At 39.6% G+C, this 16,377-nt stretch overlaps 1 protein-coding gene across 2 annotated transcripts in view; it reads left to right on the forward strand.

Annotated features, from left to right (window-relative positions):
- Window positions 1–11,610: 11,610 nt before the first annotated feature.
- LOC149313733 (N-chimaerin) overlaps window positions 11,611–16,377 on the forward strand; it is a 142,956-nt gene continuing 138,189 nt past the window's right edge. Inside the window, exon 1 of one of the 2 annotated variants that reach the window (XM_089519713.1) lies at window positions 11,611–11,870. In XM_089519713.1, coding sequence (XP_089375839.1) covers window positions 11,849–11,870 — 22 coding nt within the window. In that variant the 5' untranslated portion in view covers window positions 11,611–11,848. The remainder of the gene's footprint in view (window positions 11,871–16,377) is intronic. The other variant, XM_089519715.1, reaches the window with a different exon arrangement.

Below are 16,377 nucleotides of genomic sequence, written 5' to 3' on the forward strand. Positions count from 1 at the left end.
TTGGCATAGCGGAGTGGAGCCGGATCGAGATTCGGATTTTTCAGTAAGTGGGAATGACCCCTAAGTTTCCCTAAGTGATGATACCAAGCTTTTTTCTTTTTTAAAAATGTATGTTTAAGAATTCGATTGTTAACTGGTCATGAGGATCACCAGCTTTATGGGGTTTTTTTTTTAATGCTGAGAGGTATATCTGATAAGGCTGTGGAGCTTCAAAAACCTCTATATCAGTTCATGAAATATAGTCTATAATATTTGTTGTTGTGTGCCTTAAGTCATTTCTGACTTATAATGACCCTAAGGTCATTATATGGGGTTGAGAGTGTGTGACTCACCCAAGGTCACCCAGTCTGTTTCCATAGCCAAGTGGAGAACTGAACTCTGATCTTCAGCATCATAGTCCAGCACTCAAACCACTACACCACACTGAATCTCAATTTCTATCATGCACCTATTCTAATGAAACTGGTAGAAGAACCTCTTTTGAGATTTTATCCCTCATTATCACACTTAGCTTCAGATATTCACAATGCATTTGCTGCTGCTGCTGCTGTTATTGTTGTTGTATGCCTTCAAGACATTTTTCGACTTATGCCAACCCAAAAGGCAAACCTATCATGGGGTTTTCTGGGCACAGTTTGTTCAGAAGAGGTTTACCATTGCCTTCCCCCAAAGCTGAGAGCGTGTGATCTGCCCAAGGTAACCCAATAGGGTTCAAACCCTGGTCTCCAGAGCTGTACTCCAGCACTCAGACCACTACACCATATTTGGCATATTTGCATCCATACTCCCTTTTCAAATTATGTTTAGCAAACATTTGGTTCTTGTTATAATTTATAATAATTTTATAAATCTAACTCTTCTCTAACCAATTCTAATTTCTTAATTACTTTCAAATTGAATGATACACTCCTGCCCTGCACAGCCATATGAGAGATAACAGTGATGGCAAGATAACACCTGATTATCCACTACTTTGATATTCTAGTCAACCATAAGAAAGCATGGCCAGCAATATTTATCAGAATTGGCATGCATAGAAATTTCATTTTGTACAACTGTTTGTATATGAGATGGATGTATTGACGTTGGAAATATAATTCTCCTGCATCCAATTGCTCCAGATACCTGTGATATTGTTATCATTTTCTACAATGCCTTAAAAATGTCCTATTGGGTAAAATCAAATACTACAGACACTTACCTAAATAGAAGGTTTACTGCTGTGTTCATATTTATTTCTGAAGAGCTGAACAATTTTTCAAAAAACTTGTTCTTGATGTCATTTGATCTGTACACTGAGGAAATAATTACATTCTATTTATTGAAATATACTTGAATCTGCTTGAGAAGCAAAAAGGCACTATTGTTTGTATAAGGCTGCTCCATTTAATTCATCCCAATGTTCCCATTTCCCTTTGCTTCTGTGACCCAGGTTGCATCTGTGTTGCAGAAATAATGCAGTTTGACATCACTTTAGCTGTCATGGCTCAATGCTATGTAATCCTGGGATTTGTAGTTTGCTATGACACTAGAGCTCTCTGACAGAAAAGGCTAAATATCTCACAAAACTACAAATACCAGAATTGCATAGCATTCCACCATGGCAGTTCAAGTGCTATCAAACTGTTTTACTGTATTTCTGCAGTGCAGGAAATTTCCTAGCCTTGTGCCTCATCTCAAGCCATCTCTGAGAGTCCAGATCAAGGGAAGGGGCAATTTGTTTTGTGCAAGAGGAAGTGAACCTTCCATTTCATAGAGCATTTCTATATAAATACCAATTGTTTTTTTTAAGTTTAATATAGCTGTGGTTATTTATTTTGCCATCTGGATCACTCACTTTGAGGAAAGAATAGTATCTTTCCCCCTGAAAGTATGGGGGGGGGAGTCTGCTTAGTTTTTAAACTAGTACATGCTTTCTTCAGTAATGGAATGTCACATCTGTAAATATGTTATTATTTAGTTCCTTTTTGAGAATGTATATTATTTCCTTCTGGGTTTCTTTTAATCGATTGAAATACCAGAACATTTTCAAACACAAAAACAAGAAACAAACAAAAACAACAACCACACAACCAATTGTCTATAAACCTTTTCCATACCCAGCTCTCCAGGCTTATTGCTTCCTTAACCCTGAGGCATAACTATTTCACAACCATATGCCTTGGTTTATGCTTAGTTAAAGATCTAATTATAGTCCAATCCTAGACATGAGTACCTGGCATTAAGTGTTCTTGTATTCATTGCAGGCATACTTTCAGAGAAGTTAGCAGAGGGTTGCAATCCAAATCACAAAATGTGATCCTTCCTGATTTAAAATATTTTGAAAACCAAGACATTGTTCAATTGGCACCCAATTTGTAATAGCACTTTATCTATTATCATAAAATAATGAAAACCTTCTGTGATACTTCTTATATTTGTTGTCCATGTCTTCTGTTTTAGACTCTGCAAACCTCTGATCTGAGAAGTTCTTATTTCATTTCTTTAAATCCATTGTTATATCTGCCTGCTTGTTTTCTTTTTCATTTATTCTGAGCTAGGTATTTGTTTTCTGTTGTTTTGACTGTGGAATGGCTTTACTGTATTTTATTTCATAACTTATAAACTCTGTACATTTATTTATTTAACTGTACTTACATATTGTGCTTCTGCCCATGTGCTTAAAATGATTCAAACAATAGTTTGCTGTTTGATGGGGAGGAAATACAGTATAGCAGGCAGAACTTACATTGGAGTGGAAAATGAACAAATTCAAAGCCACAATTGCTAAATAAACTGTTCTGCCAGGGAGGACTCAAATGTAGAACTTTGTTGTTCTAATATTATTTCACATCTCTTCCTTTCTTGCTTTAAAATTTATCACATTTTTCTAGGATTTTTTATTCGCCTCCTTGCCTTTTTAAAAACCTAGGCACCACCACTGACACTTTCTTTTTGCAATCCAGTAAATACTTCTCAGGGCAAAGGCAAAGCTCCTCTGAACAAATCTTGCCAAAAAACAAAAACAAAAATATGATAGGTTCATTTTAGGGTTGCCATAAATCAGAAACACCTTGAAGGCACACAACAACAACAGCAACAACAAAAATACTTTTCTATTTCAATAAGTGTTTGATGGTTGACTGTATAAGCCTTGTCCCATCTAAATGTGCTGAGTTTTTCTATTTTTTGTACTGGGGTGTGTGTGTGTGTGTGTGTGTGTGTGTGTGTGTGTGTGTGTGTGTTTAATGGTTTATATTTTAACTGAATTTAATTTTTTTATTGTTTCATCTCTTTTTAAGTTTTATATTTTGTTAATTTTAACTATGTGTTTTTTAATCTGTACTAAGCTGCTTTGAGTTCCAAACTTGGGGGAATGGAAGCTATAAATAAATAAAAATTATCATCATCACAATCATATTTTTCCTTTTCCCCCAATAATTTCAAATCTGGAAAATAGGCTCAAGTCAACACTTGTCTTCCACTATCTACTGACAGAATTCAAAGGAAACAGGATGGTTATGCATTCCTGCATACCTGCCAACTTTTCACAGATGAAAAGCAAAACAAGAGTGGCCAGTCAACATCAGAGTGAGGTTAATATGGCACAAATTATTAATGAGGAAGTAAATGAAAGAGGTTGCATTAGTTTGTTTTTGCCTGAGCCTCCCGAGAGGGGCAAGACTGCTATTCCTGTCTTTTCTCCTTGCTGAGTTAACTAATGCAAACTACTTTTGCACTTTGAACTCTGTTTGCGGCAACTGAAATAAGATGAAAATAAAGAGGGAAAGTGTTGGGAGGAAGGAGGAGAAACGGGGGCATTATAAAACGATCTGAGAAAGTGGGATAAATCACAACAGGGGATTAATCAAAGCTGTCCCTGCCAAATCAGGACAATTGGAGGATTTGCTCCCACACACCCAAAGCCCAGCTCTTGGGAAGTAATCTGGGGCTGGTTTTAAAGGAATTCTGAAGGATCCAGGATGAAAGGAATGAAACAAAATTCAGTTCCATGGCTGGTGCTACAGTGTTAGTACCATTTGGATTTAGGTCTTAGCACCAATACTGAAACAGAGCCAGCGTGGCATAGTGCTTTGAGCATAGGACTTGGGTTCTGGAGACCAGGGTTCAATTCCCCCCTCAGCCATGGTCACACACTCTCAGTCCCAGAAAATTCTGGGAGAGGTTCACCTTAGGGTCACTGAAAGTCAGAAGTAACCATAAGACACCCAACAACAACAAACCAGTACTGATATGCTAACAGATGGTACATCTTCCTGCTTTCCTGCTTTGTGAATTATATTACTTCCCTTCAACCCCACCCCACACAAAACGAACATTAATTTTCCTCTGTGCACTGGATTTCCAGTGCGGCAACCTGTCCTTTGAGACAGAAAAGCCCAAGGATACACCTTTCTAGCTATGTAAAATTTGCTGTCTCACACTTCATACTTTATATCCCCAGTTAACTACATATATAGTAAGGCATCGAAGTTTGAGTTTGTATTAAAACAAGTGAGTGTGTCATTAACAGGGTCAAACTGAGACTGGAAACTGTGCACTGGAGCTGGTACAGAGCCCTCATGTGGATCCATTCACTGATGCCATTATTAGGAAAATTGTGAATCCATTTTGAGACAGGGAACTTGATTCAAAAGAAAAAGGACATGTACATGGGTGCTGTGAGATGCACATTTGCAATGTTGAGATGGAAATATGCCTCTGCTTCTGTGTTAAATTGTAGATATGCTATTAATAGCCAGCCTATCATCAGCACTATATCTCTTCATGCTTGAGCAACATCTGACACGTTGAGATGGATCTGCAGATGTCCTCTGTAACTTGGATGGCATCCATGCCATTATAGCCCACGCCTAGTAAGATGTTATATTTCTAAATATCAAGTGCTGAAACATGGGTCATCTGCTACTTCATGAACATTTCAGATGTTTTCAGGAGGTCATGTGCATTTTCTGTGCAGGACAAGGTATTGTTTGTTCCAAAGAGAGAATTACCGTATTGGAGCAGGCATATTATCATAGACCCAATGGGGTATGCATCCTATCACATAATTAATAATTAATAACAGTTATTATTTGTTACAGTGAACCTTTCTCATCCGCCAGGGTTCAGTTCCAGGCTCTCTCACAGACAGGGAAAAAAGTGGATGCTCAAGTCCCATATTATTAAATGGGAAGTGATATGCATGTATCCACTGAATAATATGGGGAGGGCAATCTGTGGGCAGTCAAATCCACAGATCACTAGCCTATTGACACAAATCACTAACCTGTTATGTTTACTTAATGAATGCTCATGATCCAAATGGTTGAGATAAGATAACTGCTTTGATACAGGACAAGTAATTAAGTCAAATAGCGGAATAATGGAAGCAGTTAAGAAAATAATGGAACAGACAATGGCCAAGCCTAGAAAAAGTTGAGAAATAGGAAGGCTTGTTGAGAAATTGGGTGAAATAAGTGGAAAATCTGTGCAAATTTGGAAATTTCTTATTGATAATAGAATAAGTGAGTTTAAAACAATTAAGAAAGAAATTATAGGAGATATAAGATAAAATTATAATTTAGAAGATAAAGATAATCAACTACAATATGAATAGAAGTTTCAATGTCTGATTCTAGAAAGAGAAATGTCAAATGAAAGACATGAAGCAAGATTATTACAATCTGAAAGGAAGTAACTGTAATACAATTAGAGACACACACTTGCAAATTCAGCAGAATTTTTTACTGTATGTCTATAGTAAATATGAAATATGCAAGCAAATAGAATTACTATATAACAAATATAAAAACATATAAGAGATATACAACAAGCAAAATGTAGTAAAGAGTGTATTGTGTGAATTGTTATACTTCAATATTTTAATCCTGCTGGTACTGAAAAGTGTAAGGAATATGTGATTCATAGGTTTTGGTTATTTTAATGTCTGTCAGGGTTTTTTCTTGTATGTTTGTTTGTTGTTATTCTTTTTTTATATAGCATATTTTATTAATTAATTAATTTATATGTTTTGTTTTCTGCAATATCTCTCCCTGATAAATCACTTACTTTTCTTTTATCTCATTTGAAAAGTTCCTGCCTGATCATTTTAGTGTGTATTCCTGGAGCTGCCACTCTTTAAGGTTCAACTCTGTTACTGAAAGAACAGGTGGAGGGAGAATGGGGAGTCCCCATCGACTATCAGTGTTACATCAAATGTTGGGGAAATTAGCTTTGCAAAAGGCTTCAGTAACCTTTGGACTGTGTGTATCAATATATACCAGTACTAACTGGGTATATATCTTGGTGAATTTTGGGTTTGGGGTGAATTAAGAAGGTTTTATTTATTTAGAAAAATATGCAGAGTGCAATCACATGCACAAGACAGCAATTCACACAAACACAACATAAAGAGCTAACCAAAATGAAGTACTGAAAGTTTTATTTTGGGGGAATTGCAGTGGGGTTAGAATTACCTTTCTGAGGAGAAGACCGTGGAAAGCTGGATTGAATCAGACAAGGGCAAAACAGAACATGCACAAAGTGCCAGTATGTATGTGGGCTGGACTTTATGCACAGAGGCTAGGTTTGTAAACCATGTTTATACCTTAAAACTAGCCTTAGGTGATGGGCTATCTGACCAAGTAAGAGACATTGGCTTATTGCATTGGGTGTGAAGAGATCCATTGTCTTGTGTTTTGAGAAGAAATGCAGATTACTTGGGGGGAGGAAGGAGAACTTTAGATCTGATTATTTTGTTTACCTGGATGTACACATGCCTTGGGAGAAACAGTGCTTTTTGCCTGGGAACCTAACCTATTGTTTGTGAAAGGTCACTGATTTCTCAAAAACACGTTATCTCCAGTTATAAAATGTAAAAATATGACGACCCCAAAATACAGTGTGAGGTATGCAGGGGTGCTTAACAACTCCCACCCCAGAGGTCTCTAGAAGTTCAGTCCCAGAAGGCAAAGTTGATACGTTATCTCTACTAAACCATTTGGGCTCCTAGTTTAGATAAATGGCAGTGTATAAATAAAGTTATAACAATTCATAATAATAATTTTGTGGTCTGTGAATATGTTCACATGAACACTCTGAGGTGTCCAATGTTGAAGCATATTGTGGATTATGATTCAAATATAATTATTTTTTAAAAAAGATATATGTATTTAAAATCATAACTACCCTTTGTTCTCCTTGCTTTTGAATGGGTAGAAGACAGATGTTGTTCTTGTGTGTCAAGAATCTCCCTACTTAAGAGCATCCTGACAACCCTGTCACTGGGGTTTTTTGGCAAGATTTGTTCAGAGGGCCTTTGCCTTCCTCTGAGAGAGGTGGCTTGCCCAAAGTTACCCAGTGGGTTTCCGTGGCCGAGTGGGCTAATTGCTGGATAATTTAATACAGCCCTCAGAAAATGGAGTAGAAATTTAAGTGATCTCTGTTACAAGTGTAGGGGGAGGCAGAGAAGTGTTCTTACAGTCAGTGACCTTGATCAATGAGTATCTGATTGTTAGAGGTGTGTCCTTATATCTGTCGGTGAAATGCCAGTTGCATGTATACTAACACCACTAGGACTCTTTCAGGGATTTTGGAAGAAGGATAAGCAATTGCTTCTGCCCTCCTTTTGACTGTACCACTGGTTTCACAATTGTTGGAAGGACAGGCTAAGTCACCCCTGCTTCAGCACTTCCTTCCTAGATTCAGTCAATTTCTCTTTGCTTAAAAACACTGTGTGTCCTTGCCAATTTATAACACATGTTGGCAGTGAAACACTAACAGGGCCTGGGTAGTAAAATCCTAGCTAGGCCAGACTAGTGACACAATATGATGTAAGGAAATTGCAGAAATCTTTGAAAACCTCTTGTCACTTCCACATGTGCATATGTTTCTAGTTTTTCTTGGGTTCAAACATGAAATCCTTTTTTGAATGGTTTTATCACACAGTTTTCAATGTATGCTGAATGCTTATTGTGATTTAGTGGACAGCTGGGAACAGCTCAAGAGGAAAAGTTAAATTAGAGCAATAGCCCTTTTAAATATGTTGAACAGTTCCCCACTCCAGCCTGTGATTACGTTTTGCTTTTCTTCCCCCTTATATGAGGAAATTACTGTGAAAGCTATTACAAGGACATAACAGTGTTAAGGACTAGCTTCACTTGCTGGAATGTGCAGCAACAAGATCAACCAGCTTCAATCAGTGTTTTTTGATGCACAAATGAATCTTGGGGGAGGGGTTGCTCTGAATTACAATTTTTGTACTTTTAATGCCTTTCTTTGCTCTGTTCATATAGTCCTTCCCAATCCCATTCCAAATTCTGCTGGTATATTACAAAGGAAAGGGAGGTTTGCTTTCTCTCTCGATGCAATTCATGCCATCCTGAAGGGTCTATAATAGTGCTACTCAAAGCGGTACTCTATCATCATCATCATCATCATCATCATCATCATCATCATCATCATCTATTTCATTTTTTTCCTGCTTTCTCCCAAAGTGGGATCCAAGGTGGGTAAATGAACTGGGGCTGGTACCTGGAGAGCTTTGAAGAAAGAACAGTTGTAAACAGTGGGCACAAATATCCTACCAGTTCCTGGCACATTGTGTGAGTGTATGTGTGTGTGTGGGGGGGGGGGGGGGGACGGTAGAATTCCCAGTCCCCCACATCAGATAGCTTAGAAGCACTCCTCAAAACAACAGCAGCTTTTCTCTGGCTACAGAACCTTTAAACATCCCCAGAACACCACAACTAATATGGGGATTCTGGCAGTGGTAATCCGAAAAAGGAATATTTCCTGACTCTAGCTCCTTGTTCTTTTTAAGATCTGAAAATTTAGTTTAGGCAGAATTAAGATACTTTTTGAGTAAGATAGTAATGTTGTTGTTGTTGTTGTTGTTGTTGTTGTTGTGTGCCTTCAAGTCTTTTCTGACTTATGGCAGCCTTAAGAGAAAGCTATCATTGGGGTGTTTTGGCATCTGCTTTCAGTCCTGCCCAAATGGGTTCGATTCCCTGCTTGTCCATGAAACCCACTGGGTGACCTTGGGCAAGTCACATGCTCTCAGCCTCAGAAGAAACCAATGGCAAACCTCCTCTGAACAAATCTTGCCAAGAAAACCTCATGATAAAACTGCCTTAGAGTTGCCATAAGTCAGAAGTTACTTGAAAGCACACAATAGCAACAACAAGCTGGAGAAAAGTGTTGAGGATACAGTGAAGGGCCAAGAAGACAAACAAATGGGTTATTGAACAGATCAAGCCAGAACTCTCCCTTAAAGCCAAGATTACTAAACTTAGGCTGTCCTACTTTGGACACATTATAAGAAAGCATGAATCATTAGAAAAAACAATGATACTGGGAAAGGCCGAAGGCAGTAGAAAGTGAGGAAGACTGCAGGCCAGATAGACAGACTCAATTAGGGAGATCGTAGACTTGAATCTGTAGGACTGAAGCATAGCAGTGGAGGACAGGGGGTCTTGGAGATGTCTCATCCACAGCATTGCCATGAATTGAGGTTGACTGGAGGGCAGTTGACAACAACAGCAGCAGCAGCAGCAGTCAAGTTAGCAAGTGTTTTGGAGGAGATGCAAATGAAGGCGGGGAGGGGGGACCTGGGTGACCACCTAGAGGTCCACCTTCCCCAGAACCTGCCCTACATTTCAACCTTCTTTCTAGGACCGTGGTTCTCAAACTGTGATCCTGTTTTGGACTTCAACTGCCAGAAGCCCTAATCCGTTTGACCAGTAGCCAGGAATTTTGGGAGCTGAAGTCCAAAAATATCTGAAAGACCAAAGTCTGGGAACCACTGGTCTAGGAGGAATTCTAAAACATTCTCCATTTAGGGCATCATGACTAAGGGGCTGTACAATCAGCCCGTAAGAGGTGGCTTTAATGCTGCCCCTGGAAGCGCTGGGTTGGGGATGTGGCTACTGCATGCCACATCCCAACCCAGTACAAAAAGGAGCCGTGAAATGCATCTCCTATTTCCTCTGCTACAGGGACGCCATAAGTGCTGTGGTGCGACCTTATGACGCCACTTGTGCGCAGTGCTGTTTGGGCACTGTGCATGAACGACGTCATCATGGCACATGCCGTCTGGATGGGTGCATGCCAAAATGGCGCCCAGGTGCCACCACAAGGGCTTTGAGCGTGTAAACACTCCGCCCTTGTGGAACCCTGGTTTGGGTCTAGGCCGGCACAAAGTGACAGTCTGTACACCCACTAAGAAGCATGAATTGACATTCATAGGAGTGTTTTGAGCTTTTGATTGGGTGATGTCATCCCTTTTTCTTGAATGAGCTACATTTTTGTGGTGCCTCATCCCAGTGGCATCATTAGGGGGGTGCTTTAAGAGAAGGTGGGAGTGGGGAGAAGCTTGGGGGGAGGAGAAAGGAGAGACCCCAGAATTTTTTAAAATTACAATTTCAAAATTTTAAATTAAAAAAAATTGAATTTTTTAATTCTTTTACAATTTTCTTTATAAACATCACATTTTTGATAGGAGCTGTGGCTAAACGTTTAAGTAGGTTATATGGAAGGTATGAGTGGGGAAGAAGAGAAGATGAAATGAAAGATATAGAATGTTAGTGAAGAGGGTGTAAGAAAGTTCAAGAAAGTTGGGATAAAGAGAAGAGAAGGTAAGGAGAGAGAGAAGATTGGGAAATGGCAAATTATGTTAAGTTTATAAGAGAGGGAAGGTAGGAGAGGATCTATAGAGGAAAATATGGGGAAATGTCACAAAATACACTGCTCTTGTATTCATGTTGAAGCTTTTAGATTATGTAACTTGCTTAATTAGTAAAAATGATATTATTATATTAAGCTTTATTTATATAGTGCTGTAAATTTACACAGCACTGTACATACAGTCTTTTAATTAGATGGTTCCCTGCCCTCAGGCTTACAATCTAATTTGTATGATTTGTAACATGTCATTTTAATTAATAATTAAAAAAAAATAAAAACATCACATTTTAACCAAATCTTCACTAGGCATATGAAAAACACATTTAGATTGTGCATATGGTATTGTAATTGTAAGTTCTAATTTTAATTTTGCTAGCTGTTCGTGTCACAACTACGACATCCGGCGCTATATGGGAATTATGATTTATAAGTAACATTGGTGCAAAAAGCATCCCTAAGGGTTCTGTATGGTGTGAAACGGGAGGAGGAGCTCAACGGGGTGAGTGGGTGACACCGTGAGTTACCACACTGGGTGACACCAGCCCTAGGGATGCCATTGCCTCGTCCTCCTTTGTGGCGAGGAGGACATATCTGGCCACCCTGGGGGAGAACAAGAGGGTCTCCATGGTATACACACACACACTTGCATCTCCTCCAAAACACTTGCCAACTTGGCTCTTGTTACTGGAGATGGAGACCCCCCCCCCTTTAAAAATAAAACAACAGTGTGTAACAACTACTAGGAGTGGAGGGGAGCGGGAAGGAGCTCCCCACTCCTAGGGCGGCCCCCAACCCCCGCTTGCCCTGCCCTGAAGGCGAAGGCCTGGGTTGGTCTTCGCCTGGGCCTAGGCCTCGGTTGCCATGGAAACGCGCGCAGGGCCTGGAAAGCCGCGAAGGAGGAGGAGGAGGAGGAGAAGCCGGTCATGTGGAGAAGCAAGATGGCCACCAGACCCTGAAGGCGGCCAAGGAGGAGGACCAGGGGAAGACGACGCCCCGAAGGGAGAGTAGTCCCTGGGGGAGGCGAGAGCCCTTCCTTCTCCGCGCCTGGAGTCCTCTCTCTCTCTGCCTCCTCTTCCTGAGGGAGCACTAACTTTGATTGCAGCGCTGTCCTGGCTGTTTTGCGCGTGTCTTGTGCAGAAGCCTACGTCCAGCGGCTGCCAGGGACCCCGACCGGCCCTCTGCCATGGCGCTGCTCACCTTGTTCGGTGAGTAGCAAGAAGGAGGGATGGGGGGCATTCCTGGGGAGGCTAGGGAGGGGGCGCCCCGGGCTTCTCCTCCTCCTCCTCCTCCTCCTCCTCCTTCGGCGTGGTTCCTGATCAGGATGGCCAGCAGGGAGACAGACAAGGCGGATGCCCCTTCCTCCCCTCCCCTTCCCCTCCTCTCTCCTTCTCTCCCATTGTTTCCCCTTCAGGCAGTGGCTCTTGTGGGTGTGGGACTGCTCCTGGAGCCCCTTTTGGCACCTGTATATCCTAAAAGTCACTAAATACCCTCAAAGTCCCTTTGATCTGGGAAGCTAAGCAGGGTCCGCCCTGGTTAGTCCTTGGGTGGGAGACCGACAACGCATACCGGCTCTGTTGCAGGGGAAGCACCTGGATAACTACCTCTGAGCATTCCTTGCCTAAGGAAACCCTATCTAGTCACCACAGGAAACTATATATATATATATATACACACACACACACACACACACACTTATTATTATTATTATAGTACAGTATTCATTTGTATCCTGCTCTTTTCCCAGAACTGGGACTCAGAGCAGCTTCACAGCATTAAAAACATATACATATATTTATACACACACACATATATATATATACATTCATATATATATACACACACACATATACATATAGACATATACAGTACAGATACATATATACACATTCATACACACACACATGTATATGTAATCTTTACTACAGAGATATCACATAACACAAATAATTAACCGTATAAGTCCATTATAAGACAATGGAGAAGCCTTTTGAAAGGTGGGGTTTAGTTTGAAATAGGAATACCAATACCAAAAAGAATACTGTCGGCTCTGTTTCAGAGGCAAAACCAGCTCTAGATCTCTGTGCCTAAGAAATTCCTATTAAATTCAGGGGTCGCCATCGGTCAACAGGCGATTTGAAGGCAGACATGCACTCCTCATTTTAAGAAAGCCACACTCTTGTGATTTTGCATGTCCCAGGGATGATTTATGGTACCAGCAAGGGCTGATAAGACAGATACAGTAGATAAATGACTCAGCCATAGTAAAGTAGACAGGCTAATACTAGACAGGCTAATGAGTTCTTTAGCTTGGTAATCTCTTCACTGACTTCTTCAGTGGATCTCCTGTTTAAATGTAAATGATGGGAGACGGCCAATCACTACTAAGTGCTGTAGACTATATTTCAGAAGAAAGAATTGGCAAAACCTCTGAATGCTACTTGCCTAAGAAAACCCTATGAGATTCATGGGGTTGCCATAAGTCAACGGGCAACCTGAAGACACACACACACACACACACACACACAATGTTTATTGGCATTTGGTGAATTTAGTGCCAGACTTTTTCATACCATCTGTTCTATCATTTCCAGAAGTGTTTTGGATTTTTTCAGATTTTGGAATACAGTACTTGCATATACTTAATGAGACATTTTGGAAATGGGACCCAAATATAAACACAAAATTCATTTATGTTTCACATACAGCCTATATACAGCCTGAAGGTGATTTTATACAATAAATAATTTTGTTCATGAAACAAAGCTTTTGTACACTGAACAAAAGGTATCTCTATTTCAGCCACTATATAATCTGTTCTTTCATTTCTGTTCACATAGGGGAGGGAAAAATCTATATAAAGTCTCCCTTATCTGAAATGCTAGGGACCATAAATGTTTCAGGTTTATCTGGATTTTAGAATACTTGCATATACATAATGGGATATCTTGGAGCTGGAACCCAAATATAAACACAAATTCATTCATGTATACCATATACACATAGCTTGAAGGTAATTTTATACAGTATCTTAAATAATTTTGTGCATGAAACAAAGTTTTTGGCTACTTAACAAAAAGTGTCTCTTTTTCAGCCACCAATGAAAAAGTTTTGGTTAATATTTCAGTATTCCAGATAAGGGAGACTAAACCTGTGAATTGCATTTGTACCAGTGAGATATGTTGACTCAAAGGAACATTGGAAACACCCTCCCTTTTAATTGTCCAGCCTCTTCTGGGAGAAGTTACCTCCAGACTGCAAAAGACTGGACTTTTTGAGTAGTGGTTAAAGTCTAACATAATTTGCCTCCCCTCTCAAAGGGAAGATCATAGAGACAGCAAATGAGAGGTGAGCAAATATGGGGACATCTGATCCTCATTTTCTAAACAGTCTTAAAAGTTCTTTAAAAAAACTACACATGGATGAAATTAGGGGTTTGGGGGGGATTTTGTTTGATGCTGCCTGTTTTCAGCAGCAGGCAAAGATTCTGGTAAATAAAATATTAAAACAGATGAGTTTTATATGCTGGCATATTAATATATTTAAACTTAATTAAGCTTAATTGTGCACATTCCTAACTTGGCAATTAAAAAGCACTTGGTTACAGTAAAGTGAAGCAAAAATAATCTTGATATTAACGTGCCATTTGTGGAAGCAGATTTCATTACATAAATAACCTGTTGCTGTTTCTTAATTTGAGGCGTGCTTTCTACTGAGTAATTTTGCATAATTGTAATATATGCATAATGTGTTTCCACATAATGCTGTAGAGATGCAGTTTATTTTTATTTCGAATTTTGCTGAGATTTGTGTGACACATACTGTGAATGCAAGCGTTTGTTAAGAATACAATCCTCCCCCAGACTATCCTCTCCATAATTGTTTTTATATGTGTTAGAAGTACTTCAGTGTGCTATTTGTAAGTATTTTGTAAAGAATTCACTTAGATTTAGCTTCAGAGCTGTGTACTGAAATTACATTTCCGGTTATTTGAGAACATCCTCTTCTTTAAAAATAAAATTACTAATGAATATCTGGCAGAACAGCTTATGTTGCAATTCTCCATTCAAGTCTTGCACTAGGAATTTACTCTCCATTGTTGCTAACTGCCTTCAAGTCAGCCTCAACTTATGTTGACTGGACACTGCTGTTCAGTTCTTACAGACTCATGGCTGTGGCTTCCTTGATTGAGTCTATTTTCTCTAATGTGATATTTCTCTTTTCCTGCTGTCCTTTACCTCACCTAGCATTAATGTTTTTTCTAGGGAGTCATGCGGTATGTCTTCTCATGATATGACCAAAATACAACAGCTGCAATTTAGTCATCCTCCTTTCAAAGGAGAGTTCAGGCTTGATTTGCTCTAGGATCTTCTGAGTCTTCTAAAGACTTGCCTTTTTAGCAGTCCACAATATCTTTAAAACTTTTCTCCAGCACCACATCTCAAATGAGTTAATTTTATTCCCCTCAGCTTTCTTCACTGTCCAACTCTCACATCCATACATAATGATGGGAAATACAATGGCATGTATAAGGGCATATAATGTAGTATTCAGTGAAATATCTTTGCATTTCAAGATCTTGCCTAGTTCGTTCATAGTTGCCTTTCCAAGTCCCAGGCTTCTGATTTCTTGACTGCAATCTACATTCTGATCAATGACTGATCCAAGGTATGGAAAATCTTAGACTCTGGTGAATAGAACCTCAAGCTGACCAATGAGAAGGCAGCTAGAGCTCAGCCAATCAGGTGCTGGCTGAAGAATTGGAAGATTCCGTGTGACAGTGGTTTGTTCAGTTAGGGTTGAGAATTCTGAGGGTGAGGATTCTGACAGTTGGAGGGGAACAGTTAAGCCTGAGAGAGGGAGTGTGTTCCGGGAGTTCCTGAGGGAACAGATTAGAGTTGTTGATAGACCACGGAAGGGTCTGATAAGTACAAAGTAGGACAGTGTTAGGTACAAGTCAGACTCTGAAATAGGAGTTTGGTCAGGTTATATGCGGAAGGATAATAGTGCCTTTGGGGCTGAGGTAATATTAAGAGAAGTATCAATTTGTAACTAAATTACCAAGCCTAAAGTAAGAAGTCAACAATAACAACTTTGAAATCAAGTTACAGTTTATTTTCTTGCCTTACAATAAACTTTTGTTATTATTTAAGAAATACGTGGCCGGTGTTTTACAATCAAACTACGCTGCCCAAACAGTAGACACAGTGGTGTTGTCCATCAGAGGAGAGACTTGTGGGTGGACGTCACATAAATTGGTGGCAGCAGTGGGTTAAATAGGCCCAGGGTGCTGTCATCAATAAAACTTAGTTGCGTGTGTCACATAGACACATAGACTATTTCAGTTTCTTCACTGTCTGCATTAAACTTATGTAAATCATCTAGGATTATTATGTTTGAAGTCGAAGGCTTTCATGGTTGGCATCCATAGTTTTTTGTGGGCTTTTCAGGCTATGTGGCCATATTCTAGAAGAGTTTCTTTTTGATGTTTCACCAGCATCTGTGGCTGGCATCTTCAGAAAATGTTTGCCTGGAAAGGATTTGGGAATATATATTGTGTGACCTGTAAAGGCAGGAATGATTTGCATGTATATTGTTTTGTTGCTAATGGCAAACCTCAGGGTGGGAGGGTCTGCAAAAGAGGATTAATGTCTGCTTGATAGTGTTCATTGTCTGCTTGGAGATTTCTCATTTGTATTAGTTGAGTCTTTATCT

This window comes from Sceloporus occidentalis, unplaced genomic scaffold, assembly GCF_023333645.1.
Source record: "Sceloporus occidentalis isolate IW3139 unplaced genomic scaffold, rSceOcc1.0.p SCAF_4, whole genome shotgun sequence".
Classification (NCBI taxonomy): Eukaryota; Metazoa; Chordata; class Lepidosauria; order Squamata; family Phrynosomatidae; genus Sceloporus; species Sceloporus occidentalis.